This window comes from Colletotrichum phormii, assembly GCF_030913505.1.
Source record: "Colletotrichum phormii strain CBS 102054 chromosome Unknown BDP81scaffold_6, whole genome shotgun sequence".
In the NCBI taxonomy this organism is placed as follows: domain Eukaryota; kingdom Fungi; phylum Ascomycota; class Sordariomycetes; order Glomerellales; family Glomerellaceae; genus Colletotrichum; species Colletotrichum phormii.
This window is the reverse complement of record NW_026851448.1, coordinates 953960-980472: the sequence shown is the minus strand read 5'-3', so window position 1 is coordinate 980472 and position 26513 is coordinate 953960. Positions and strand designations below refer to the sequence as shown.

General features: G+C 51.2%; 11 protein-coding genes across 11 annotated transcripts; 7 read left to right on the top strand and 4 right to left on the bottom strand.

Moving 5' to 3' along the window:
• Positions 1 to 290: 290 nt before the first annotated feature.
• On the top strand, positions 291 to 1116 carry BDP81DRAFT_314238 (cutinase-domain-containing protein; the record flags this gene model as incomplete). The annotated part of the gene is made up of 3 exons (XM_060583981.1): positions 291 to 473; positions 553 to 761; positions 828 to 1116. The coding sequence occupies 3 exons, from the start codon at positions 291 to 293 to the stop codon at positions 1114 to 1116; spliced, it is 681 nt and encodes a 226-aa protein (XP_060447486.1).
• Positions 1117 to 5149: 4033 nt separating this feature from the next.
• BDP81DRAFT_392276 (cutinase-domain-containing protein) lies at positions 5150 to 6027 on the top strand (the record flags this gene model as incomplete). Its single annotated transcript, XM_060587686.1, has 4 exons — positions 5150 to 5321; positions 5380 to 5501; positions 5559 to 5852; positions 5923 to 6027. The coding sequence occupies 4 exons, from the start codon at positions 5150 to 5152 to the stop codon at positions 6025 to 6027; spliced, it is 693 nt and encodes a 230-aa protein (XP_060447485.1).
• A 369-nt stretch (positions 6028 to 6396) lies between these two features.
• BDP81DRAFT_459490 (class II aldolase/adducin N-terminal) lies at positions 6397 to 7648 on the bottom strand (the record flags this gene model as incomplete). Its single annotated transcript, XM_060593546.1, has 5 exons — positions 6397 to 6782; positions 6821 to 7018; positions 7079 to 7149; positions 7186 to 7203; positions 7608 to 7648. 5 exons carry the CDS (start codon positions 7646 to 7648, stop codon positions 6397 to 6399), a joined length of 714 nt encoding a protein of 237 aa, XP_060447484.1.
• Positions 7649 to 8751: 1103 nt separating this feature from the next.
• BDP81DRAFT_370542 (putative oxalocrotonate tautomerase enzyme-domain-containing protein) lies at positions 8752 to 9543 on the bottom strand. Its single transcript, XM_060586613.1, has 2 exons — positions 9090 to 9543; positions 8752 to 9020 (listed from the first exon to the last, which is right to left on the bottom strand). Exons 1-2 carry the CDS (start codon positions 9474 to 9476, stop codon positions 8874 to 8876), a joined length of 534 nt encoding a protein of 177 aa, XP_060447483.1. The 5' UTR covers positions 9477 to 9543; the 3' UTR covers positions 8752 to 8873.
• A 545-nt stretch (positions 9544 to 10088) lies between these two features.
• Positions 10089 to 10608, top strand: BDP81DRAFT_315393 (Endoribonuclease L-PSP/chorismate mutase-like protein; the record flags this gene model as incomplete). Its single annotated transcript, XM_060584087.1, has 3 exons — positions 10089 to 10266; positions 10349 to 10482; positions 10531 to 10608. The coding sequence occupies 3 exons, from the start codon at positions 10089 to 10091 to the stop codon at positions 10606 to 10608; spliced, it is 390 nt and encodes a 129-aa protein (XP_060447482.1).
• Positions 10609 to 12429: 1821 nt separating this feature from the next.
• On the top strand, positions 12430 to 14073 carry BDP81DRAFT_422889 (uncharacterized protein). Its single transcript, XM_060590032.1, has one exon. The coding sequence runs from the start codon at positions 12642 to 12644 to the stop codon at positions 13641 to 13643; it is 1002 nt and encodes a 333-aa protein (XP_060447481.1). The 5' UTR covers positions 12430 to 12641; the 3' UTR covers positions 13644 to 14073.
• On the bottom strand, positions 13748 to 15598 carry BDP81DRAFT_514475 (S-adenosyl-L-methionine-dependent methyltransferase; the record flags this gene model as incomplete). Its single annotated transcript, XM_060595837.1, has 7 exons — positions 13748 to 14397; positions 14536 to 14710; positions 14766 to 14941; positions 15011 to 15134; positions 15191 to 15323; positions 15392 to 15508; positions 15545 to 15598. The coding sequence occupies 7 exons, from the start codon at positions 15596 to 15598 to the stop codon at positions 14025 to 14027; spliced, it is 1152 nt and encodes a 383-aa protein (XP_060447480.1). The 3' UTR covers positions 13748 to 14024.
• An 863-nt stretch (positions 15599 to 16461) lies between these two features.
• BDP81DRAFT_447783 (uncharacterized protein) lies at positions 16462 to 17792 on the top strand (the record flags this gene model as incomplete). Its single annotated transcript, XM_060592221.1, has 4 exons — positions 16462 to 16494; positions 16690 to 17062; positions 17130 to 17247; positions 17510 to 17792. 4 exons carry the CDS (start codon positions 16462 to 16464, stop codon positions 17790 to 17792), a joined length of 807 nt encoding a protein of 268 aa, XP_060447479.1.
• Positions 17793 to 18420: 628 nt separating this feature from the next.
• BDP81DRAFT_459484 (uncharacterized protein) lies at positions 18421 to 19680 on the top strand (the record flags this gene model as incomplete). The annotated part of the gene is made up of 1 exon (XM_060593545.1): positions 18421 to 19680. The coding sequence occupies one exon, from the start codon at positions 18421 to 18423 to the stop codon at positions 19678 to 19680; it is 1260 nt and encodes a 419-aa protein (XP_060447478.1).
• A 2645-nt stretch (positions 19681 to 22325) lies between these two features.
• On the top strand, positions 22326 to 23133 carry BDP81DRAFT_192945 (uncharacterized protein). The gene has a single exon (XM_060582438.1). It carries the CDS (start codon positions 22512 to 22514, stop codon positions 23061 to 23063), a length of 552 nt encoding a protein of 183 aa, XP_060447477.1. The 5' UTR covers positions 22326 to 22511; the 3' UTR covers positions 23064 to 23133.
• A 979-nt stretch (positions 23134 to 24112) lies between these two features.
• BDP81DRAFT_447780 (AMMECR1 domain-containing protein) lies at positions 24113 to 24943 on the bottom strand (the record flags this gene model as incomplete). Its single annotated transcript, XM_060592220.1, has 1 exon — positions 24113 to 24943. The coding sequence occupies one exon, from the start codon at positions 24941 to 24943 to the stop codon at positions 24113 to 24115; it is 831 nt and encodes a 276-aa protein (XP_060447476.1).
• Between the last annotated feature and the right edge of the window lie 1570 nt (positions 24944 to 26513).

Sequence of the window (26513 nt, the reverse complement as noted above, 5' to 3'; positions counted from 1 at the left end):
GAGCCGAGGAATCTTGAGAGCCGAGGAACAAAAAGGAATGAGGAGAACATCTCGTTGAATATTCCTCTTTAGGCGTAGATGCTATGAGGTTGTGGATATCATCACCTTCTATAAGAACTCTCAGAAAGCTCACCACAAAGCCATGATAGTTCCTCATCCACTCAGGCATCTCAGCAGCTAACCGCAACCGCTTCCATTCTCTTCAGTTCTTTGCCATCTTGTCCGCGACAAGTCACTTCGCATTCACTCTCTTTACAAGTCCAAGCAATTTGAAACGCAGCTACCTCACCATGAAGTTCCTCAGCACTCTCGTTCTGGCCTCCACCGCCTTTGCCTACCCCACGATTCCGCAGGAAGAAACCAAGCGGCAGCTGGGCGGCACCGTCGGCAGCACGGCGAACGAGTTCAAGACCGGCGGATGCAACGATATCATCTTCGTTTGGGCGCGCGGCTCCACGGAGATCGGCAACATGGTGGGTTTACTCGAGTTCCTTGAACCCAACTGTCGATTGTTGGTGACTTTGATGCTAAAACTTTCTTTTCTCTGAACAGGGCACCGTTGTGGGACCCCCTGTTGCCAACAACCTGAAGGCCGCCTTCCCGGGTAAGGTTGCCGTCCAGGGTGTTGCTTATCCCGCTGGTCTGGACACCAACTTCCTCCCCGGTGGTGCTGACCGCGTTGGCATCAACGAGATGAAGAGCATCCTCAGTGACATCGCGAGCAAGTGCCCTACCGCCATCGTCGTCACTGGAGGCTACTCGTAAGTTTCAGAACTTCATTTCTCACTTACATGCTAGGCTCGGAATGCTGACCGATCTGAAAACAGTCAAGGTGCGGCCGTCAACCACCGTGCCATCGAGAACGCCCCCGATGCGCAAAAGACCCAGATCGCCGGAGTGGTCACCTTCGGAGACACCCAGTTCCGCGCCGACAACGGCCAGATCCCCAACTTCCCCAAGGACAAGATCAATATCATCTGCGCCGCCAACCCGCGCGACACTGTCTGCGACGGAAACCTGAGCGCCGCCGTCCTGGCGCCTCACCTGTCATACGGCGCCAACGCTCGGGAGGGCGCCAACTTCCTCATTGCGCAGATCAAGAAGGTTCAGGTTTAAGGTCGACTTGCACCATCTGCCAATCTGAGGCCCACAAGGGGCAGTGTTTTCTCGTCGAGAACGTTGTCCCGCGATCAGATTTGCTGAGTGGGCTGATGGGAGTGGTTCCGCACATATCATGAAAAAAATGGCTGGGTCCTCTTTTTGTTTTTCTTGCGACATGAAGCTTCCGGAGGCTTCTGTACTTTTGTTTCTTTCCTGTCTGGCTTTGGCCAAGACACGCGGTTGATAGTCCTGCTTGAGTGCTGCATCTTTTCTTTCCAAAACACATCACTGTTACCCGCCAATCTTATTTTCCAAGACCTGTGACCTGATTGCTATGAATGTTCTGCCCACATGAGGCCAGAGGAACGGGCCCTCATTGCGGCGGTGCAGACAGACAAGAAAACGCCGCGTGAAGGTTACACCCGTGCCTGTCGCTTTGGCCTCGTCCAATTGAGCATCTTGACCCTCAGGGCGCACAGAGGCTCGGGCCGCACTATCAGTTCAGACGGATAATTTATATGAACATGTCAGTGTGTCGCTTCGTTTCTTTTTTGCCCGCAAGCTGTTTCACACTGAGTCTTCGCTCGCCGACCTTCCGTTGCATATCATGAACAATAGTTTCTGTTGGTATCACAGGCGTGATACATTTCCTCATGAGGGTGTATCTTCGGCAACAATCACGTCGATGTCCGTGATAATTGCTGTTGTTGTTCTTGTTCTTCCTATTTACATTGTGGGCAGGGGCCGATCGAAGTAGGTGGGGACGGCCTGGGTGGTTGCCCCACCTTAACCGGCCGTGATGACTAAGCCGGTTGTCCCACTTCGCCCAGGGCAGGCGCCAGCCAACCCACGATACCTGCCCATTGCTCCTTATCAGCCTTGCCGTTCCGACAGTTTCATTTGCTGCGTGACTTTGTGAAGACTTCAGCAATCCAATGAGTACCGCTGTCAACCATCTGGTTTAAGTTCCACCACGACAAAATTCGAGAAGCAACCTGCAGCACCGTTTCAAGCCGTTGAACGTCAACTTGTCCTGTGGGGAACCAGCTTGCTTCTTTGCCCCCACCACGATGTTTTCGGGGAATTTTCTGTGGGGGCTGAAAAGGGGCCAAGACTGGAGGCAATATCGTGTGTATTCCATCGGGTGCTGATGGACCTCATTTTTGCCAAGACTCGAACGCCCCATTATTTGCCCATTTTTTCCCCGCGTTGAAAGGGGTACTTGACGGTACGTTATTTATCCCTATGCTCTTTTACCTATTCTTGCCACTATTACTACCATTTCAATTATTACTGCGATATCTTCTAGTGATTCTGATGCTTCTAATACTTCTATTACTTCTTTACGTAGTTGTATAGTAATTGAGATCCTTCCCGAAGACCTTACTACGGCCTATAATCCAGACTATATGCCAGAGCGCTGTAACGTAGCAATAGTCCGGCCCCACGAACCTCCTGCTACCGAGCATGGTCTTCCGGGCTCCTTCCGGCCGTTTAACGTGCCGACCCGGGCCCGAGAGGTACGACAGCTGCCGGCAAACCCGCTGGACTTCTTCGTCTAATACGTTCTGTAGAGCCTCGTGGGGCAGTAGGCCCAGTGGACGAATACAGCGCCGTTATCTAAAGAGGGCCCTAAGGCTAGAACGTCTAGAGCGAATTCATAGCGGCAGACTTCAGTAGACGAGATCTACCTCTTCCTAGGGATCCTATTATATATAGGGATTTATAGGGAGTCTAGATTATCAACTTATTGGTCAACTTAGTAGTAAACGGAGGATCCTATCTACCTATTTACACGGTTTATGTCCCGGGACCGTTTCTAACTACTACTCCAGCGACTACGGATATTCAATACTGCGGAATTCCAGCCTAGCTAGCCTAGCCTAGCCGGGGCCGGGCCCGGGATCAAATGCTAGACGTATAACGGAAGGTTAACCAGTGGTTAGCCCACATCTAAGAGACTGGGGACTCCTTTTATATACCTGGTTTAGACCTTATAGTCGAAGAGGCTATGGTCCGATTTATAGGTCGATCTCTTAAGACAACGACGATTCCAACGAAGCCTATCCTAACTGGCTATAAGATCTGGATCCTTGCCCAGTCTGGCTACTGTATACGGTGGCTGTGGCATGTACATGGAAAGGGCCTATTCGCACTAGTCCCTCAGGCCCAGCCAGCTGGGCTGGCTGTTGGAAAGCTGGCTCTGTTGACACCAACACAGCAGGTAGTAACTACCCTTATTTCCCTACTTCCAGCTGTAAACTACCACGTATTTCTTAACAACCTCTTTGCTTCTATACGTCTCTTTCGTACCTTACGGAATCAACGGGTTGGAGCTTCTGGTACTTGCCGAAAGGATAGTGGGATAGACAAGACCTTAGTTAATAAGAAAGAGACTAAAGGAGGAGAAATCCCCTAGGGTAAAGTACACTGTATCCCTACTTTAAATAGGGAGGTAAGCTACTAGCCCGCCCTACCTAGCCCTACTTAGCCCAGCCCAGCCTAGCTAGCCTACCTAACTAACTAGTAAATAGGTCAACCAGTTCACTTGGAAGGATAATGCCCTTGTACTCTTCCTGTTAACTGTCTTCCAGGACGGGCAGGAAGTTATCCGCAGCCACCGCCGCCCAGCTGGGAATTCTGCTGCCAAGAAGGCTGCCCGACAAGTGTTTGGCCTAGATATCCGCAAGGACTTACTAATCCCTAGGGTAATTAATGAATATAACTATAAGATGAATGGGGTTGATGTGAGTGACTAGATGAGGTCCTATTATCAATATAGCTACCCTGTTCGTCGAGGGGGCTGGCAGTTAATTGCCTGGAATTTCCTGCTGGAAGTGGTAGTTGTGAATAGCTTCCTACTGCAGCTCTGGGGCAGTCCTAGGTGGCGGAAGGTGAAAACCTACTACTAATGGCGGTAGCTGCTTGTAGCCTAGCTTATTCAATAGTTTGAACTATTAGTAGGTGGGCGAAGACTTTCACGACCTAGGCGGGCTACAGATAAAAGGAATACCTCTATTCCATGGGAATACTATAGGAAGGGATTAAGAAAGGCTTGTTTACTTTGCTCTTATTATGGTAATAGGAAGGTATTACGGCAGCCTTTAGGTGAGGTATCTAGGAATAACCTCACTCGGCAGCAGCAGTGGAAAAAAACTCGGAAGGGCTGCTTAGATTATAACGTACTATTATGTATTAATAGAGATTGCTAGTACCTCTGGCATACCCAAGAACTATAGAGATTAGAGGTACTGGAAATCGATTGGTTAACTTAAAGATTTTCCACGCCCTTATTGGCTCTACCCCGCTCTTGACAAAAATGAGGTCCATCAGCACCCGATGGGATAAGTCACCCACTTGCAGTTTGCTGTCAGATATAGATGAGAGGCCATGTTCTTACCACTTTGAGTAACTCCCGCGAAGGATTTTGTTGCTATGAGTCCCACTGTTCCACAACCCCGCCTGGGGTGCATGCAGACTGCGTCACATTGTGGGTATCCACCGTTGGCCAGAATCGGCCGTTTTATTGAATGCGATTGGAGGATGACCCTGGAGAAGCTGAATCCCTGTCGAATTGACAATATCGCGATCCCCTCGCAATCAAAGTGCCGAGGCACACGAAGCCATCATTCAGGGGGCCTGGCCAAATGTACGTTTCTTGACGTTGAACTGCACAGATTTGCGATCTCTCCTCTCAGACCCTTTATGAAGACACCATCACACATGGTAGTAAGCCAAGAATTACAACTTCGTTGGCATGAAGTGACGGAGAACTCACCCTTGTATGATCCCCTCTTCCGGAAGAACTTGCGATGAAGCTCAAAACTGGATGGACTCAATCAACTAAGACATTATGTCAATGATGCAGCAACCGAGGCCCTGAGGCAGAAGACCTTGAGTATCTCGAATGGACATCACACTTTCTGCCATTAAAATGTAGATAAATAGTTGTGACATGTTCGTGTTGGAGCGTGAAGCTTTCAACTCACAATCAAGGGATTATCTGACAGATTCTCATCGCAATCGGATTTACAACAAAAAAGTCACGATGTTTTTCATCAAGCTTGTCGCTCTTTCTGCTCTTTCTCTGTCCGTTGTACACGGCCAGGGCACTGATGACTGCCCAGAGCTTCCAGAGACTGGAGTCACTATCGGTGACCCTGTTCCCATCCGGCCGGAAGATGTTCCCGCTGGCTGTTCTGACTTCGAGATTCTCGTTGGTGTGTTCTGTAAGAAATCGATCAGCCTCTTCTATCAACCTGACAAAGCGTCGTCTAGCTCGAGGAACGAGTGAGCCCAACTTTGTCGGCGGCGGCGGAAAGTTTGGCATCATCGTCGGCGACCCGGTCGTCAGCAACACGACTGTTGCTCTTCCTGGCGCCAGAGGATACCCTGTTCAAGTAAGAACTGGATTTCTTGTACCTAATCAAAACTCTTTAATCTAACAACACACATAGTATCCGGCCAGCTCGCAGATCATCACGGGCGTCCGTCAAGGTTCCAGAGATGTGGTCAATCGCCTCAAGTCCCAGGCTGTTGCCTGTCCCAACCAGAACTTTTCTCTGGTCGGATATTCTCAGGGCGCGGCTGTGATGCACGCCGCCGCAGCTGACATCCCAGCTGAGCTCTATAGCCGCATCAAATCTCTGGTGATGTTTGGGGACGGATACTTGAAGCTCGGAGCCAGCCTGAGCAAATTCCCCGCCGGGCTGGACGAGAAGGTGAGGCAGGTCTGCGCAGCTGGTGATCCGGTAAGAATGATGACGACTCAGAGCCAATGTTTTATGACTCCAGCTGACTCTCCCGTGCCCTGATTGCTAGGTTTGCGATGCTAGTGGTACCTGCACATTCTTCCACCTGACTTATATCCGTCCTGAGTTCATTGATCCTGCCGTCGACTTCATTGTTCAGAAGTTTACTCAGTAATTCAACAACGAGAAATACTGAAAGACCTTTATGTCAGAGCCCTCCCGGATAGGGGCTAGTTAGAGGTAGTAAAGAGTCCAAGCAACAAAGGAGCAGCTCAGATATATATACAGCGCAGGGAGTACACGTCGGGGGAGGAGCAGATTTCAGTAATTCATCATTCTACCCCTAACTGCAGTTGGCCTCTGAGAGCTTCCACCCTGCGTCAACAACCCCAACTTGACACTTTATAGCTTCACTTTGTGGCAGTGTGTGGGTCGTTGAAACGAAGTGAAGAGGATTGGGTGCTGTCGCTTTCCATGCCCGGTTTTTCCTAGTACCTATATCGAATACCTACGATGAGCTTACGTCAATGCAAGCCAACCCAATTCAAGCTTTGAAGCCTCCGCCGGATAACTCTTCCTCGAAATCATAGCAAACCTGGAACTCGCAGTGACAAATTTCAGGATCGCTCTCAACGTCGAAGTTGAAGTTTGCCTCGTCGTCACTGATTAGAACCTTCCGGGGACCACTATTACTATGTGATGCTGCCTCTGCTAGGAGCTGAGCCTGACGTATTCTTTCCATGGATGTGAACAAGAATGCAGCCTCAAAGAGAGTCTGCCCAACGGTCAGGATGCCATGATTCCTGAGAATGCACCCCTTGTCATTTGGGCTAAGCGCGCTAGCAATGGGATCGCCTTCTTCACTACCCAAGACGACTTCTCTGTAGCTATCATACACAATATGCGCGTCTCCTCGAAACTTGCAAGCATCTTGCGTCAATAAATCGATCATGCCTTCCCATGCACACTATGACAGTGGCAAACCGCATATGCATCCGGTCTAGCTTTATGAACAGAGGCGTGAATGAGGAACCCGGCGTTATTCAGAAGAGCAGATCGATTCTCAACAACGAAAGACCCATCTAAGTCGACAAGAATCATATCGCTAATCTTCAAGAGGCCGAAATGTCGGCCTAAGGGGTTGGTCCAAAACGAGTTGGGAAACTCTGTAACGATTGATGTCGTCGAATATAGAGAAAAAGTTAACTAGTTTCAACATGACAGACTAATGGCGAACAGCCTACATGTTACAGCCTGTTTCTCATGTTGATGTGAACCGCCTTGATGATAGTATACGCTTGTAAGTCAGCTTCGCCAAACTCTCTGCCAATACCGCTCTGTACTTTGGGTACTGCAACGCAAGGCATACATACCACAGTACATCTTGGGCAGCCTCATACTGCCCTGATCTTTCAAATCTTGGATGATATGGACAATAGCATCCCAAGCAATTACTCTGTTGACCATGTTGTGAAAGTTTCCAATACATTTGTTCTCATCCGATGTGTATGTACGATTGTAGAAAACGTTGAATGATTCAAATATGGTCCGGAGCGAGACTACCACAACTCAGTCTAAGCAGGGATTTTCTCGACGTTACTTATTTTCCAACTGACGTTAGGATCTACGAAATGTTAAATGTATCGACGAGAATACATTAATCGATGAAGACAAACAGACTTTTTTTTTGTGCTTAGGAGTTACCGTTGTGGCCTGCTGCCAAAGCCAAGTGGTCAGTCCAGATCCAAAGAAGACATGGGCCCGGCAACACTTGACGAATTTGATTTCGGTGACATCATTGACGCAGGTAATTTTATTCTTTGTAGAGCAAACTTCTACTTTTGGTCTAATCATGGGACTTCTTAGTGGCCAATAAGCAATGTCATTACAAATTTCTGTTCCCGTGTGCGCCCTTAGTTGGAGGACATGGGGTTCACTGTATGGGCCAGTCAGTGGTGTTCAGCTTAAGTCAGACTTCATGATAAGAAGTGGCAGAGATAGACTGAAACAGATCCCGAGTTAAGAATTCCAACTCGTCCAGGATTGGAATTTTTCTACGTGCACGAGCTGCAAAGACTCCGGCCAGGTCGCACTCGTTGAGACACTTTTGCGGTCGATAGGCCAACGTCAATCGACCAGCCACAATGTTACGACTACCTCATTCTTGTATTAATCTGTCTGGAGCTGAATGATCTTGGAGCAAGTCGAGGGATGTTCAGCCACCACAATACGCCTTGCAGTGCTTTGAAATTTTAAGCACGAGAGGTCTTGCTGGCTGCATCAACTACCATGATCTTGACTATCTTCGTGGGTTGATGGTGCTCATCAGTTGTGACGGTTAGTCAGGGTGGCCAGCGGAATATGCATATATGAGTGAGCAGAAAAGAGCGTCTATTCGTACTAAAGAGTGGATGGAATCACCACAGGCTTGTGGGCCTAATGCTATCCTAATAAGTCTTGCAGAGCTAGGACCAGGTGGAAATGACAGTCTGGCCTGTTTCGTGATGGTCAGACCATTCCGAATGGGTTATGTCCATGACTCGCATAGGAGCATGCATGGATTCTGTCAAGTTGCAAAGAAGCTCCGGCCTGGCTGAGTGATGACTAATTTCGAGGTTGTTTCTACACCATAAATCCGTACAGAACTCTTAGTCTGGTTGGTAAGCAGACCCCCCTCTCAAGAATGCTGCCAAGGTACGGCTCCCACACTAGACAAGGTATCAATTGCTCCCTTCGAGTTTTGATTTTTTGCGCATTAATGAGACCCGCACACTTGCCGCCCATTGCGCGTAATCGGAAATGTGTTGAACCCTTTCGCTGTCTCTCCCTGGATTAGCTTCCCCACTCGAATGCGATTATTGATGACCAATTTCACATCAACGACGGACGTCAAGAAAGTAGGTGCGTCACGATCTAGCACACTCTCGCGTGGCATAGCGCATTGAAATTATCGAGAGATTCTTGAATGACTCTCAAACGGATGATCCTAAGCTTCTGACAACAGTACCTAAATAGTATGCTTCATTTAGAGGATGTTTGAGGACCGCCGCCAAATCCAGGCCTCTCTTGGATTTCCTGAATAAGGTCCTTGAACACGACATCACACCCATTTGCCAGCTTCTGAAACTCTGTCTCGTTCTCAGCCACCCATGGCTCAAACTTTCCGGGCTAAAAATTGTTGTTAGCGTCCCGATTCCATTTCAACCTTTCGCTGACTCGAGTCTGAGGTCGACTCACCATTGGCAAAAAGAAGCCTCTCTCGTATGCGGAGTCAAAGACGCCCATTACAAACACGTCTCTCAGTTCTTTCTCTCGCTCGCTTGCCTGGATATCCTTCGTCAATTCGTTCCACATTGAAACCAGCTTGGTCGTGATCCTCTTGTACTGCTCCTCGGTCCGGCCTGTTCCGCTTCTCAGAGTGATCATGAGTTTGTTGGTCTTCAACTCATGACCACCAACCCAAAAGTCTTCTGTATTGGCAGCGCGGATGTCGATGAATCGACAGTTGACAATGAAACGAGGGGCTTTGAAAGTTGTCGCGTGCCAGTCAGTGATGAGCCTCGCGAGATTGGCCTTCTGGGAACGGCCAAGCGGAAGGATATGGTGGAATTCGTAGGTAGGCATGATTGCTTGACTACACGTCTGCTCAGATTGATGTTGATTCTTTTGATCAGAATATTTCGAGTATTTCAACAGTCGAGGACAGATGAGGCGAGTTTTTAAAGTCTCGAAGAGATCTGGGAATGGACCATCGATCAGGCAGCCAGGCTGAGGCAGGTAACATTAGTTCCCTGCACAACCTAAGGTACCTTGCTTTACCTAGGTACGATCCTACTACCTGGCAAGCGTGATTTGTCATCCCAGTATATTCGGCCATTACCCCTCCTCTCCTCATGGGCACAGAGTACATAAAATACGTACTTCGGTTAGACCCTGGGACCTCCTATTTAGCCGTCATCATCATTGTTCCCCCCTAGACTGACTTCCAGCCCCTATTGTTGGTATACACGTCAGCAGGGCAACCGTACGGTTGGAACGAAGTGTCAATAATGGTCTATTATTGCTGCGTCTGGAGGTGGAAGGAGGAGATTGTGGGCAGAGCCCACGATCTCCCAGAAGTGGTATATAAGTGAAAGGGCCGTTTGTAAGTGCCCATACCGCCTTCCAGATCCATCTTTTCTGCCGACTGCTCAGAGATCCAACACCTATCGACCCAAATCGCCCAATAATCGCAACATGGCTTCTCAGGGCACCTTTCGTCATGACGCCGTTGTCTTCACCGACAAGGCCATGAAGCCTCTACCTGTGTTTTCACAGGCTATTAAGGCGAACAACATTCTCTATGTCTCAGGGAATGTGGGCATGGATCCTGTTACAGGGAAACTTGCCGACGGAGTTGCTGCACAAACCGTGAGTACATGCAGCATGACCTTGGCAACTCGAAATGCGGGTGGCTGATTTACAATCTATTGGCGACCAGACATAAATCCTCAAAGGGCTTGATGCAATTCTTCTAGCCGCTGGTTCCAGTCTTGGACAGGTCATCAAAGTCAATGTCTATGTGACCGACATGGGAAAATTCGCTGAGATGAACGAGGCGTATTTGGGGGTGTTCGAAGAGCCCCAACCAGTGAATTCGATTATCGGTGAATCTAAGCAATTACTGACCTCGAGAAAGGCTCACACCTGCGTTCAGGTATCTGCGTTGCCTTTCGGGGCTTTGGTTGAGATGGAGTGCCAAGCATTGTTGAGTTAGATGGAGGTGCCACAGACCACTAAATGTTCTTTCGTAGATGATATGCGATTGAAGAATAGATAGTAGCCAATGACGTACATGTGTTCACAACCAAATTATTGCCTCAACATGACAAAGTGGCCTTCTCTGTGGTGACTGGACTGTTTTCAGCTTAGCTGCTAACTTTGCAGTCCCCGCTGTCTTGCTTGATGACCAATTTCCCCGCTCCTTGTTTCGCACACGGCGTCCCAAGGGCGCGAGTGCACGAGGTACGGGGTTCTCGCCGAGTCACGCCCCTGAATGAAGTTATAAGTACTCCCCTATCCGACTACTGAGTAGCCCAAGTACTGGATACTTCGACTCTCATAGCGGTCTCACGTTCACCTGCAAGAGAGATCTCAGTCACAATGGCGTCTGACCCAATCCTAGCGTTGGCTCTCACCCCTTTTTGGAAATCCATGAGAGAGAAATACTTTCTTTTCGCAAAAGGCTATACCAACGGAAGACTCATGGCACGTGAATAATAGCCCATGGAATGGATTGGAGACATGATCTACGAGTTTGGAATCCACGAGTACTCCGTACACAAGTTCGACCAGGCTTGGGGACCCTGAGCTGAAAGTGAGTCAAGGCGGAACGCAGGCCGCAGTGAACTACCATGCAGGAAAATACACATGCCATGTGCACGAGGATTCGTTGAAAAGCCAATGAAATAAGTAAGGTATTCATGGCTGAGGTGAGAATACCATTAAACCAAGAGAGATCACGTCAAGCAGGGGTCCTAGCCTTGTTTTCAGCCCCTCCTCGTCTAAGGGACCCCTTGTGTTTTTGTTGGTTCCACTCGGAATCGCCGTTCTTCTGCTACGAGCGACTTAAGGCATGTTCAGGCATGAGGGGACAACTCATTCACTGCCGAAAAGAGGAGATACCAGTCCAGCCGCAGGAGTAACAATCTCAGATGAGCCTAGTGAGTGAAGTTTATGTTTCTTCTTTTTCACGCAAAGCCGTGCAGAAAACAATCCAGGCTCTCGGGTGGATCAGGGTCCGAGGAATCGCAAGTCGCTTACGTTCACCGCAGCATCGGAGAATTCTTTTTTTCTGAGGAATGCCAGGGGCCCTGACATGGTGAACGGGGGTTAAGGCAGGGGTTTTTTCAGCTAGTGGGGAAGACGTTTCCCATCTCGAACTCGTTTGGGGCTTGCCACACTAGTTTGCAAACTAGCAGAACATCCCATGTAACCCGTCAGGAGACCATAGTGAACAGTACTTCGGAGTAAACTAGCTGGTTTTGACACTCGAGCTGGTGGCGGCGCCCCTTTCGGGCCTAGGTGTTGGCTCCCGTACGGCTTCACCCGTAGTAGCGGCTAAACTATAGTATGAAATGGCCGTTCTGGACTGTTATATCCTGGTTGAAAACGTCGCAATGCAGCAAGCACTCCGAAAATGGGGCCAGCAAACGCATGGCCTGACATGGTATAATTTGAGCTTACTTGAATTTGGTGTTGTTTGGTCATAGCATTTTGTCTCACTTCGGAATCGCTTAGAGATGGACATCCCGAAGTACAAACAAGCATCTCTCGTAAGGGAATGCAGGGAGATGGGTTTACCTGCTGAACTATGCCTTTCAGCTTTCGGATCCAAGCCCACGGTAACGATCAAGCAGGGTGGATCATGGAGCATTCTGGGCATGGAATTTCGTGGAGAAGATACTCCGCTTCGGTCACATCCGGAGCCTAGAGCAAAATCTAGTGAAGCAGAGGCTTGCTGAACTCCACGGAGTTCAGCTGCGATAATTCTAGCCCAGTCTGAACGAACTTGCGGTCTAGACGGACTCAAGAACTTGAACTATGAAGCATGAAGGCACGCTGAGCTATTGTGTATAAGAATCGCTGGTCAAAGCCGGAAGAAACATATTTCTCACTCACTCACTCAGTCACTCGTCATCTCAACTGAAGCAGCTCAAGTCTTTCCTACGACTCTTCACAGTTATCACTTATCCCATACATCAAACAGAACGAACACTTAATCACATCAGGTTCTTGTCCTCCGCCACAATGAAGTCCTCCATCATCACTGCTCTCGTCGGCAGCATCATCGCTCAACGTGCTGCCGCCACCCCCGCTGACGAACTATTCGCACGTCAAGCCGCCTGCAACCGTGATAACTGCTTCCGCGCGCTTCTCGGTTCTAAGCCCGGCCCGGCTTCGGCGTCGGCAGACTGTTTATCATGGATGCAGGTCACTGAGACACCTTGCACCTCAACCGCAACCCAGACGGCCACCGTCACTTCGTACACTACCACCTTAGCCAATGCCTACCCGGGACTCAAGAAGATGAAGCGCGAGGAAGTCGAAGCTCGCCAGGCTTTGACCACCACCGCTGCTGCCCCGGCCTGCACACCCGCTCAGAACCGCCCGAGCAGCATGCCAGCCTACGCCGAAACGGGTTGCAAGAACACCATCGGAACACTCGTTCCTACGGCGCGCTACTCGTCTGCCTGCTCCTGTGATGGAGTCACCGCCTCAACTACCACACTTGCCACTCCGGTCACCACCATCACTGTCACGACCACCGTCGAGGCCGCTTTCACGCCCACGGCCACACCCACGGCATTCGTCCTTCAGGGATCCGGTGACCGAAGCCTGTACATGAAGGTCGATGACCAAGGCGCGCTCCGCCTCGTCCGCGATGCGTCTGTCGCCACGCCGTTCTATGTCGACAAGGCCGGTCAGATGCGCAACCTTAACAGCCCGGACAAGGTCCTCGTGGACTACTACCAGCCCGACCCTGCCACCGCCAACGACAAGGTGTACAGCGACGTGCAGGGCACCGGAAACTACCCTATTACTTGCTCGTACACTGGTCGCTCTGACGATGCTTACTACGGCAACTGCCAGTCGAGCGGCTCCCCTACTGGAAACCCTGTTGTTTATGGCTTTGGATACTGCCCGAACCAGGGCGGCTACGTCTACATGATCCCCAACAACTCCAACGTCCGCTGTGCTGGAGGCTATGCTTTCTTGGGCTTCTGGCTGCAGACTTACATCAAGGCCTAAAGAAACCAGGAGCCGATTTGTTGTGTTTGCTATTCTCAGAGAAGAAGACATTTTCGTATGAAACTGTTTCTTCTCAAGCAACTTCTTCTCCCGAAGAAGTGCATTGGCTCTCAACTTTATCCTAATTCATAGCTTTTGATTTTTCAGTGTGGCGTTTTCAATTACAATTCATTCCAAGACTAAAATGATATCCCTTGACACGATATGAATGTGTGATAATGTACACATGATGTTGGTAGATTCTACGAGTTTATTTCATGGCAAAGATGAGATCAATGAAAGATCTCATGGCCGTAAGAGAAAATTCACAGTGTCGATTTTGGCTAAAATTCGATGTTTTCATAAAAGGGCCAATCGCCCGCTTGGTCTCAAGTCCCTTTCCTAAACTACCAACTCGCACTCGATGAGATTCTCAACATCCGACTGGCCGCACTTCCAGAACTCGACGATCCTCAAGTTCAGCCCGCTCTTCTCAATCAGTTTGTGCCAGCGGTCTTCGGTACGTTCTAATGCCGAAAGCTGGGTCATCATCAGGATGTCGCCGGCTGTGGCCTCCCAGTAAGCACCCGTACGAGGAATGACCACCTCAAAGATCAATAGCTTGCTGTATCCAGGCTTCATTGCTTCTGCGAGGGGCGCCAGAATCTCCTTGCACACATCATCTGGCCAGTCATGCATGATCGAGTGCATGAAGTAGCCCTTTGCGCCCTTGACTGGCTGCTCAGTCAAAAAGTCGTGGCCCTTGAGTTCGATGCTGGGGTCAATGTCTTTGACGTCGTTGATCACCACGGCAAGACCTTGGAGGATAACTTTCTGGATGGTTGTAAGTCATGCCTCAAGAGCCCATATTGACCCATAAGTGATTGGGGTCCATTAGAAAAGAAAAACTTACGCCTGGTGAGTCGGATACATCTTTTTGAACTCATCAATGTCATGGCCAAGGCCACCGGCCACGTCCACCAGAAGTGGTGAATCAGGTGAGCTATCCGCTTCTTGGAATAGGGTCTTCTCGACAGGATACAACGAAGGATGCATCCAGGGCACTCGTCCTTGTCTATAGCCACCCACTGTCAGAGTTGTTAGTGATCACATTCCCATTACTTGGCTCTTTCATATACCTACTGTGATGATTCGTGTGAGGGCCCAGTCCTATGGAACGTAGGTACTCGAAGCAGTTTGGTGCATCTGTCTGATAAGACGCGTGCATAGCTGTGCGCGCAGCATCAGTAGGGTTCTGCCAGTTGGTCTCCCGGAGAAACTTGGAGAACTTGATTGGGCTTCGACCAATGCCACCAATTCTGTAATTTGTACGACACGTCAGTTGAGATGGAAGATATCGCAGAAGACATAGATCTGGATATCCTTACAGGGCAACGTAGCCATCGCCGATGACATCCAGGGCCAATGACTTGGTGAAGTTGGTTAGTAAGTACTCGTCCTGCGCCGTCTCCTTCAGATGACCCATTGCGCAGACGTGACGCAAAAGACGTCCTGTATACAGTGTAAGTTGAGAGATGTTCCGAAGCGGCATGGAAAGTCTTGCGTACCAAGAAGCATAGGATCGATTCCGGGAGTCTCGGCCAGATTGTCAACTTTCTGGGGTTGAGCCACACCATTCTTGGCCATGAGATTCCATAGCCCAGTGTCAACTCCAGTGATCAAAGCTGCATTCAGTCCAGGCTGATAACGACTGTCAGCAAATCCATAACTTGGTCTTTGATGAGTACCAGCTTTAGGTTGTTACTCACGTCCGCCCACGTGTGCTGCACCATTTGCTCACGTGGTGTTTGGAGGGACTTAAGAAGGCTGCGGGTCTTGATGACCAACTCATGGCGTGTCTCCTCATCTCCTTCGACTAGCTTCTTCTACAGATCATTGATATTTTGGATCAGGCCATCCACAGCCGTGTAGTCGCTTGGGCGGGTAGCAAGGGACAGGTCAAGATCTTCAGCCATATTAAGACTGGTGAGGAGTGGCAATTGGTAAAGAAGAAGGTGTAAGGAAACCTGAGCTTTGACAGGCTGTCATGAGTTACACAAGTGGTTCAAAAAAGAATTGTCTTTAAGTAATGCAGAGGCGCAGCTTCTCAAAGGATCCAAGTGGATCATGGACATCCTCAGAAACGTTGCAATGATCACGTTCCGCAGTACCCACTGAAATCATGTTGGTTTTGTTTGCTTCCAACAGAAGTCACCACTTTTACATCCGTTTTCGTCTCAACGGCCGACAAGGGGACTGATAGAGTCCCTGGGGTTCTAGCCAAGGGGTACGTAAGTTATCGTGTGATGAACTGTTGTTTTCTTGATGGCCTTCAAGTACGAGTATTCGAGCCCTGTGAGCCCAAGTCGGTGGGAGAAGACATGGAGACAAGATGCATATCAGCAATGAACCAACGCATTACCCCGGCCTTCAATAATTCCACACTTGTGTCTTGACAGGTTGAGGATCCTTCCCCGGGCTTCCGGTTTCTGGGGTCTCATTCCCGGACTTCCCCCGAGGTCGCATCAGGCCACAACTCCGAGTCTTCAACCAAAGTTCCTTCAGAACCAACAGCTCGGGAAAGGGTATTGACGGTCGATCAACGTCCAACCTGTACGTGCAGTCATGGATTGCGTGGAAATAGACCCGATTTGCAATGAAAATCAGGCGGAACAAGTCCGAAGCGTAGGGGATGACAACATTTCCACTCCAAGTCTCAGGCATTGAAATCCGGCTGTCTCTCAACCTCCGCCGACAATGGTGAACCCAGACCTTAGCCGTACTTTGCGCGCCAGTTGATACCTCTCATCTCCTCATTCAGGAGAATTCGTTCGCCATCATGGTCGACGACAAAGGTCCAATGATCATTGCGGTCTGTTAGTCTTTCACTGCCCTAGGCCTCATCTTCGTCGGTGGAAGGCTCTTCGTCCGAGCCACAGTTCACCGAAAGCTATTCAGCGATGACTACTGGATAATTCTTTCGTCTGTAGGTTTCTGCAGCTCCACATTCTCTGTATCATCGACCTCAAGTTCAAGGCACACTGACTTACGAATTGACGTCGAACAGTTTTGCGCTATCCTCTCGAACGCATTAGTGACCACCTCGTTCGGTTGGGGTAATGGCAAACACTTCACAGCTCTCGATTTGGAACAGAAGCAGAACACAGTCAAGTGGATGATAGCGGCGTACGTCCCAGGCATTGAAACTCTCGGCTTCCCGAAGCTAGCCGTGATCGCGTTTCTCACACGGTTGCTTGCGCCGGGCAAGCTGCACCTCCGGATATTATGGTCGATGGGGACCATATGCTGCCTGTCACTTACAGCTATGGTCTTGACGCTTCTGCTGCAGTACACGCCTCCTAGAGCCCTCTGGACTTTTTCAATGCCGCGGGACTGCCTAGACCCGAAGATTTTGGAAGGTCTGGCCTTCTGGGCCAGTTGTGAGTGAATATGTGCTATCACAATGCCTATTCTCGAGCACACTGACTGACTACTGAACACTAACAGCTTTTTCTGCCTTTTTTGATTTTTACTTGGCTGTATATCCAGCAGTAGTGCTCTGGAAATTGCAGATGCGGTTCCAGAAGAAGCTGGCGGTCACCTGCGCGCTTGGAATGGGCATCATGTAAGTGTCCTTGCCAGAGGCTCAGAGACGTAGCTGACGAAGATCAAAAGCTCTGGATGTGCCGGTATTGTGAAGGCTACAGGTGTCCCAACCCTTTCGAGCCAAGATGTCAGCTGTAGGTTATCTCACCATTCAAGCCTTAGATGTAGAGCTCGTCACTAAGGATCAACTCCAGACGACTTATGTGATCCATTATATTGGACATCGTGAGTGACTCCTTCTCTCCACGAAGAAGTACTCGGCTAACCTTTGTGGTCGACAGCATTGAGGGGAATCTCACCATCATCGCGGCTTGCATCCCGATTCTGCAACCCATCCTCGAGATGTTCAAAGAGCGCAGCATCTGGTCTCTCGACAGAAAATCGGGCAGCTACCAGTACAACAGCCACAGCAAGAGGAGCGCACACCAGCAGCAGCAACAGCAGCAAGACTCGATCGAACTGAGAAGCAAGCCTAGGAAAAAGGTTGATGTATATGGGTTCACGATGCACGCCAAGGAAGACAGTGAAGAGAGTATCGTGCATCCGGATAAGCATTCTGCGTAGTCTTCTTCTGGGCGCCAGAGCGACACATATCCCGAAAGCGAGGACAAGATTGTCAAGAGTAGCACCGTCACTATCACGTACGATCAGGGGGAAGAGGGACCGACTTCAGCAGCAACGCGATGGGCCGCAATCTGAGTCAAGTTAGAGAAGAAGAAATCAGGAAGAACTGAGTTCAAAAAATTGAATCCGAGGGCATTCAAGCAAGCTTTAGCCAATGCAAATGCGCTGCGCTTGCCCCTGATCCCCAGCCCTGCTTCCCCAAGCGAAGTGAGACTGCCGTGTTCCGTGGTACACCAGTGACAATCTGATATCGCGCCAAAGAACTTGTTAGGAAGACGCTGAACCAACGGCTGCTACGTCCCAAGAGAATGAATATGAGACGAGGACCAGCCGCAAGACCGCTTTCGTTGCGCTGATCTCCTGGCCAGTCAGGTTTCAGAAACGTTGCTGAAACTGGTGGGGGTCCCCTAGATGCCAAGACTAACACACGGCAAGAGACAGCTTCTTCATCCCATGTCCACAAGGCGGGATACTTTAACTCCACGTCGGTCAACTGACAGGAACGCATTTCGTCTCATAAAAAAGACAATCTTGAATTTGCAGGTTTTTCTTGCACATTTAGACAGACATGATGCTGTCTTCGTCATTACTATTCCCCCTCGCGTTCGCGTCTTACACGGTCGCATCAGAGGCCCAAGCACACTTGGGCGGGGTACGAACATGCCCCTGGACACCACTGGAGACACTACTGGAATGCTCGACGGATATCGCGACAGAAAGAAAGCAGAATACAGAGACAAATCAGAGGCAAAGGAATGAAACGACAGAGACTGAGCCATTAGGATGGACGGGGCCTCACGGGTGCGTCGGAGCTTACTGCTTATACGCAAATCGCGGCTTCGCGAATGGGCGCGGAATCGTCGTCATCTCAACACCAGAAAACGTGCAGAAAGCAAAGAGCTTGGAACAAGACCTACAAACTCCAGACCCAGAAGATGATTTGTCATCACGAAATCCATCTTTTCAGATCGCAGAGGTAGAGGGCAAGGGACTCGGCATGCTCGCAAACAAAACCCTCACTCGAGGCGACACAGTCATGCTCAAGACACCAGTCCTCCTTGCCCACCGCACCTTCATCGAGCGCACGCCGCAAGCAGACCGGCACTTTCTTCTCGACAGCGTCACGGGCTTCCTCCCGCCTGCGACCCGCAAGACCTTCTTCGGCCAGATGGGACACTTTGGCGGCCACAAGGCCAGCGACATCATGGCGACAAACTCGTTCCAGATGGACCTAGGCGGCGGAGCGCAGGGCGACGGCCACCACTACGGCAACTTCCCCGAAGTATCGCGGTACAACCACGACTGTAGACCCAACGTCGCCTTCCGCATCGACGGCCTCCGCCACCGCACTACCATCGTCAGGCCGGTTAAGCCCGGTGAAGAGCTGACGATATCGTACCTCGACCAGCTCGGCGTCCGCTCCGTGCGGCAGCACCGCGCCAAGAGGGCGTGGGGCTTCGAGTGCGGGTGCTCGCAGTGCAGCCTGCCCAAGAAGCTCATCTCGACGTCGGATCAGCGGCTGATGGAGGTGGAGGAGCTAGAGAGGCAGCTCTCTAACATCGGGGCTAAGGTGACGGTGGCCATGGTGGAAAAGTTCTTGAAGTTGTACAAGGAGGAGAGGCTTGAGTCGAAGCTGGCGGGTGCGTATACGACTGCGGCGCTGAACTTCAACTTGCTTGGGAGGAATAAGCTGGCTGTCAAATATGCCAGGCTAGCCGTTGAGGCGGGCACGATTGAGAGTGGGCCGGAGACGGGGGATGTTGAAGCGATGAGGGAGTTGGCGGCGGATCCGAAGAAGCATTTTACATGGCGAGGGAGGCTTAGATGAAGAGACCAGAAAGAAAACACAAAATCGGTATCCGGGGATGGCTTATGTTCTGATGAAACAGATGCACCACCATCCATGCAATGAAAGTTCTCGCCCCATGATTTCAGCCCCTATCACCGCCTTCGAGGGAGTTAAAATCGCAGTGAAACCCAAATTGAACAAAATGTGAGACTTCTTTTGGGCCCCAATCACCGCCTCGATGGGAGTTAAAATCGCAGTGAACTCTCGCTATCTCGATCAGACATTCGAATCGTGGCTTTGTCTTCGCTAGGCAATGCAGCCCTTCACTGCCAAAAAAAAAAAAAAAAAAAAAAGGCAGCATGGCTTGTACGGAGTAAAGTCGTCGCCAATACAATTCTTTAGTCAAAGGTACCGCCAACAACAGGGATTCTTCCCAAAAGGGAAAATAGTAGAGTCAAGCACCCTGTCATAAACCGAAATGAGACATCTTGTCGTCCTGTCACGGTCAGCAATAACATTAGACATTGCATGCCTGGCTCCACGTGGGTCGTGATAGACGCAGGTCCAGATTGCGGAGAGCATTCGACCAGGCGACTATTAATTCTCGTCGAAACATGCGTTAATCGGCTGCCATGCAGCTGTTTTTAATGGAAAATCTCAGATTCTCCCGTGACGTTTGGAGTGCTCGACGCAGATCCGGGCCCTCACAGGAAGCGGGTTCCTCATCTAAGTCCAACGGGCCCCATCACGATAAACTTTCGGTAGATCCGGGCTGCGGACCGTTCATTTTTTCTCGACGGCCGCGCGGCGAGTCGGGAGAGCCGTGGTTCTTGGTCTTCAATGTGACACAGGAGCTTGGTAAGAATGCGACTGTTTTGAGCAGGTTATCCTACGTTGACGGTAGAGCGCGGGCTCCAGATCGTCGACTGATTGCTGGGGGTGTTTTGGGCTCTGGATATTGTCGCGGCATGAATACCGTCGGTACAGAACCGCAGGTTGAGGGGATCGTCCATCCATAAGTGTCCTTTAATCTAAGGGCACGAAGGAGAATGTTGTTAAAGACTGGTAAGGTTATCGTGATCGCTGTTCTACTTCGTAGGGCGTGCAAACGTCCCTGAAGATCGTTTATTTCTGGACATGGGGGCTCCGCCTAAACGCTCCAAACGGGACCCGGTCAAGTACTTTCGTCAGTGGTGGTGAGCTCGGTAAGCTCGGTGAAAGAAAGATTCGCTGAAAACTGACTCGCCCAACGGCGTGTCCTCGTATGATGGAGAAAAAGCTCGGGGCATAATTTCTGGACCAGCATGTGGTATTATGTTGGAAGCCCAATGCAACTCGGGGCAGGCGCCCTTCCCCTAGTCGAATAGAACGGTCTACCCGCGCTGTCAACTGCATCAAAGAGAGACCTTCTCCCCCCTCCTTCTTGCTATGGTGGATGGGTGTCTCACACGCAAAAGAAGACGCCGGCAGTCCGGGGAAAAAGATCGAGATCAAAGACACGGGACGCTAGCCCCAGGAACAAGGAACATGGCGGCAGAGAGGAAACTCGGCGCCGCGGAATGGAGAAGGTTCGTTGTGCTGGACGTCCTTGTGACAGGATGACAGGCGGGAGGGTGAGAAGGGACGGGGCTTGGTTGGTGGTGTGTGAAGGTGTGAGGGGGCGAGTTACCGGAGGACCCAATCCGGACGGAGGCTGACGAATAGTGGGTGTCCTTTTTCGGCCGATGCGGAATTTTTGAACATCCATCCCAGCCGTGCCAGCTACCCCCGGCCACGAGCCAGTGACGTAGCTGTGATGGTTCTCGGTGGGATCCACGCTCGACTTCTTCTTTTTTTTGCCCTTCCCTTCTAGCCCTAGCAAGCCTAGTATTAGGTCGTATCGCGAATTAACCTTCCGTCCGGCATCGCCAGCTTGTTTCTTGCTCGTCTAGGCCTTTTGCGATGGGGAAATCCTCCGCCTCTCCGGTGTAAGACAGGCGTAATGCTATCTCCGGATGAGGAAAGTCGAGACCGGGGTATCTTTCGATTCATCAAATTCACAAGGCTTCCTTGCTCGAACCAAAACAATGGATCAAAACGGCGCATCAAAGACAATGGTCCCCGACGTACGGTGGAGCCCGAGTTGGCAAAAGTGGTAAACAACCGTGCTCTTTGTCTTGGAAATAATGCGGTAGAGCTGTTGGTAGAACAGGCTTGAACTCACTTGCTCAGGCGCAAAAGCTTGAATTCCCCTCAGTCCAGGTTGCTCGCACCTCGGCAGACCAAGCTACCGAGGAAAAGCTGCATATCTGCGTGGTAATCCGTGGTGTTAGTCCAAGATTTACCCTGCAACTGAAGCGGGGGATTCGACCAAGAATCCCGTCTGCTTTCCTGCGCTTGTTGAATGCTACCGTCAATGCTCATGGCCGAAAAATGTTTCCACTCACACTTGTTTAAACGGGCACTCGACCTTTGCTCCCTGAATGCTGTTGGCTCTGATCACTGGTTCTTCGTGCCATCCCTACCCCTGCTTGTCACATCCATGAGGCCCATGACTTGCAGGCCCGGGCTTCCCACACAGCCCCATCAGTCGTCTTCGCCGGGATCATTGGGAAGGTCGCTTGGCATATTTGCAGTGAGCCCTGCCCTTCTCTCTATTGAAATGCGCTCATAACATGGATGGTCGTCATCTTATAGTCACCAACTAGTAAACTACATACTATTTATCACTCGTGTTCTTCTCCCGCCCTTTACAAGGTCCAGCTCAGCTGTCATCTGAGCTCTCTTCTTCCTTCGGGTGTCTCTGCTAGACTTCACCCACCATCGGTCACCTACCCAGAGCTTCCACCTGTCATAAAACATACACCACGCAACAAACATAACCTCACACCATGGCACCAGTAACACCAATCTCAAACACCCTCTCGGCTCTCGCCGCAGGTCTCACAAAAGGCAACCCATCAGACCTTACACCAACAAGTACCCTCCCCTCCTCCATCCGCGACATCTTCGTCCGCCAAGTCGTCACAACAATCACATCAACTCCCGAGACGACAGAAGAGTCCGCCTCCAACAACAACCTCAGCGGGGGCGCCATCGCCGGCATCGTCATCGGTTCCATCGTCGGCTTCCTCCTGCTGTTGTGGATCGTCAAGTCGTGCGGCATGTGGAGCCGACCCAACGACTGGTCCGAAAAGGACGAGTACGCCGAGCGCAGCCGCCGGTACCGTGGTCGATCACCCGGGGAGCGGCATCGCAGGCGCAACCAGCACCGGTACCACCACGAGACCTCGAGACACAGCCATAGTCGTCGTCCTTCGCACGTGGTTGACGAGGTCCGGTACACGCAGCCTGTTGTCGTGGATCAGAGGAGGAGGGCGAGCGGATCGCCTTTGACGCCTGCGAATGTGTATCGCAGCAGTCGCAGCAGGACAAGATACTAGATGTTAGGGGGTATCTCTCGTGAGATGGGGACTTGGTGGTATGGACTATATGCCGTGGCTAGGCGGCGTCTTGCTTCAGGTTCCAAAGGGCACTCTGGTGTGTGTGACATGGACACAGGTGAACACAGCTTTAACGACTTTATGAAATGTATTTATTTGCGTGCGATACAATGTAATTAGATCTGATGCTAAGAGCATAGTCATCTGTACTCACAAAAGATATCCTCTCCGATCTTGGTAAACGGTACATGCGAGGCCTTTTCGAAAGTACTTGTCTTGGGCATGTGCCTTCTCTGTCATAGTACCTTCTGGTGATACCCATTTTAAGGAGTAAGGGAGTGGCATAAGGATGAAATGTTCTAACATGATGAAGTGACAGTCTTCCTTGGGTGGGAAAGTATTCTACCTTCACACAAACGATGATTAGCGAAGCCTTCAAGTGTCATCTCATGAAGAAGTGACTGTAGGAGCAGCTCTCAAGGTACTTGATACGCAATGCGTGGCCCTATAGATGATACCAAGAAGCAGGGTATGCCTAGGGTCATGTCTCAAGTTGAACACCGATAACAAGGCTACATTAACGACCAAACCCAACTTTCTACTGTGAGCTATAAATCTGGTACTGTAAGTCTTTGATCAAGACAATCTCGTAGACAGCCGATTTCTGAAGTGCCGAGGCATCAAGTTAGGCTGCGTGTCTACCAATGGTAGTAGACCAGGATTCGGCGCTGAGTGAGTCTAAGCCTACCACACGAGGCTCGTTATCGCTGATAGGTGACTACTGACCAAGAGCACTGGCATGCCGCTACAACACACGACCATGGTCAGAAACCATTACTCAGACAAACAGTTGGCCAGAGTTGTAGAGCTGAAATTGCCTGTATTACCACACAGAGGCATCTCTCCATCTATCAGAAGGGACTAGAAGCCTTCTATATCCATGTGACCCGTCGCCTGATCCACGACTCCTAAAAGCGGATGTCCCAATTCCCAAGTATAACGCCATTTGCATAGTCTTCATCAATAGATAGCACAGAAAGCCCGGATGCTCAGCCAGACTTCGTCTTGTTCTTCTTAACCCAGTCGGCCCACTTCTTGTATTCGCCGTACTCCAAAGACTCCTTCTTGCCCTGATATCGCACGACCTTGAGCTCGATGTCCTGCCACTTGCTCTTGCTGCCCAGCCAGCCCGCCTTGCGCATGAGGCTCACCAGCGTCTCCTCCTTTGTCCAATCCTGCTCGACGGCGACGTCGGGGAGGTACGTCGCGCCGTAGCGTCTGCCGTGGTAGAAGAAGCTGATGCGCAGGCCGTGCACGCCGAGGGTCCAGTCCATGGCGTCGTCGGCGTCCTCAAAGTCGGTGAGGAGGGTCACGGCGACTTCCAGGGACGGCAGCTCGGGTGCCTCGACGGGTGGAAAGCGCGTGTCGTGCAGCGCCGAGGTGAGGGCGTAGCTCGAGAGGCCGTCTTCAAGCTCTTGTTCTTCAAAGGTGCCGATGCAGCCGCGTAGAGAGCGGTGGCCCGAGCGGGGGGAGACGGTGTTCCAGGTGACGAAGAGGGGGGACTCGGAGATTTCCTCGGCTTCGTCGTCGTCGTCGTCGTCGTCGGCGGCGAGGGAGTCGGTGGAGGTTGCGGGGGTCTCGGCGGAGAGGGAGATGCTGGACCCGGAGGAGGCCGAGGCGGAGTCGCTGGAGGGTTCGGCGAGGCGTTGTAGGGCCGGGAGGAGCTTCTTGCCGTCTTTGCCGTCACCGAGGCCGGGTGACAGGGTCTTGGCGTATTCGGGCCATGATTGTTTGATCTCCTTGAGGGACAGACCCGGCCGCCTCTCCAGGTGCGAAGCCAGAGCCTCGAAGCAGTAGAGGCAGTGGTCCACGGAAGCCATGAGCTCGTTTCAAAAGAATATGGCGAGTGATCTGAGGTGACAGTGGTGGAGAGGGGTGGCGTGTCTTAGGGAATAACACGGAGAGCTACAGAGCGTTCCGAAGAGTTGATCTCAGGCTGGCGACTGCACGAGGTTTAGCAGGGGACGCGGAGATGGACGAGTTTTGCAGTATTCGAGTACGAAATTGGAGTAGAATGAGATGAGGATGGCGAGGAGAGCTTCCTCCAAGTCAGGTCAGCTCGGCCTGGGGAGGGGCTGCCTGCCTTCGAGCATTGCTCAAGGTGCTGATCGGCGCTACGTACCGTGTTAAACCCCACTTCAGATAACGGAACCCCGCGATTTGGCCCCGGCGGTTGTGCAGTTATGGGGCAGTTATGTCGTGCAATGTCACTGGGCATAATTTGCACAGCTCAGTTGTGCGGTGCTGTGCAGTGACTGACGCGGGCTCAGTGCGCCTGCGCCACATCATGTGAGCCACAAAGAATAAGCCACACCTCCTGTCCTCTGGATGAGCTAAGCTGGCACGCCGAGTTCTTGTGTCGATGAGGAAGCAGACGCTAAAAATATCAACGGGCCGCTCTAATGATTTTCCCGCATCAAACTCTCCCTGACGTCGACGGAGCAAGGGTCAGCCAGTTTCGAAACCCCCCCTGAACAGGAATGACACTGGTCCGAACGCCTTCTTCATCCCGTCATTCCGCTGTCGAAGAGTGAGCCGTCCCTGGAACCGGTCTGTTTCTCTTCCCTCTCGCAAGGACGAAAAGTCTGGACCAAACCCACGTCCCGGCTGCGCACCATTCCCACTGATCAACCTCAAAGCCAAGCTTCACGAATAAGGTACACCGGGGTGAAGACTTGGCAACATGCAGCGGCCGGGGTAGCGTCGCCCGCGTCCCTTTCCCATGGACCATAACCCCCGCCTTCCCCTGCTGACTTTGCTACCGGAACTTGCTGAAAGCGAGCGTCTTGCTGTCTGATCTTCGTTCGTCTTAGCCTTGGGCAGCAGGGGTTGCGGCTTGCGAGAGATGGGCTTCTGTGACAACGGCACTCATTTTGACTAGTGGGGCCACTGCTACGCGGCTTCTTCGTCACAGCCCAGTTTCAGACGTTGCCCCATCGTCCCCTCTGGACGCCCTTTACTCCCGCGATCAAACCTCACCCCAAAAAGATGCCGATCTATCCACTTCCCTGACGTGGGCTTGAAGCAGAAACCAGGCGGACGGGCTGGGGAAGAAGGAAGAGGCGGGAACAGAGGAGGAGCAAGAGGAGGAGCAAGAGGAGTCTTCAGAAGATGGGGATGGGCCAGCCAGTCAGCTCCTTGTCACTGTCCCATGGTTTTCTTTACCAGTTTAACTCTCTTGTTCCAGGTCTTGGCATCGTTCCTGTTAGTGCGGCTGACACGCCGGGAAGTCCCTTCTTTTCCATCCACATCGAACTTGGCCCCGTCTGGAAGAGCTCGCGGTTGCCTCCTTCGTGGACCAGGGCCATGTCAAGTCGAGAGGAGGTGGGGGAGGTCGCGGCGACCACGGCCAGGGATGGAACCGGGCGTTGGGAAGCCCTGACCGCTTAG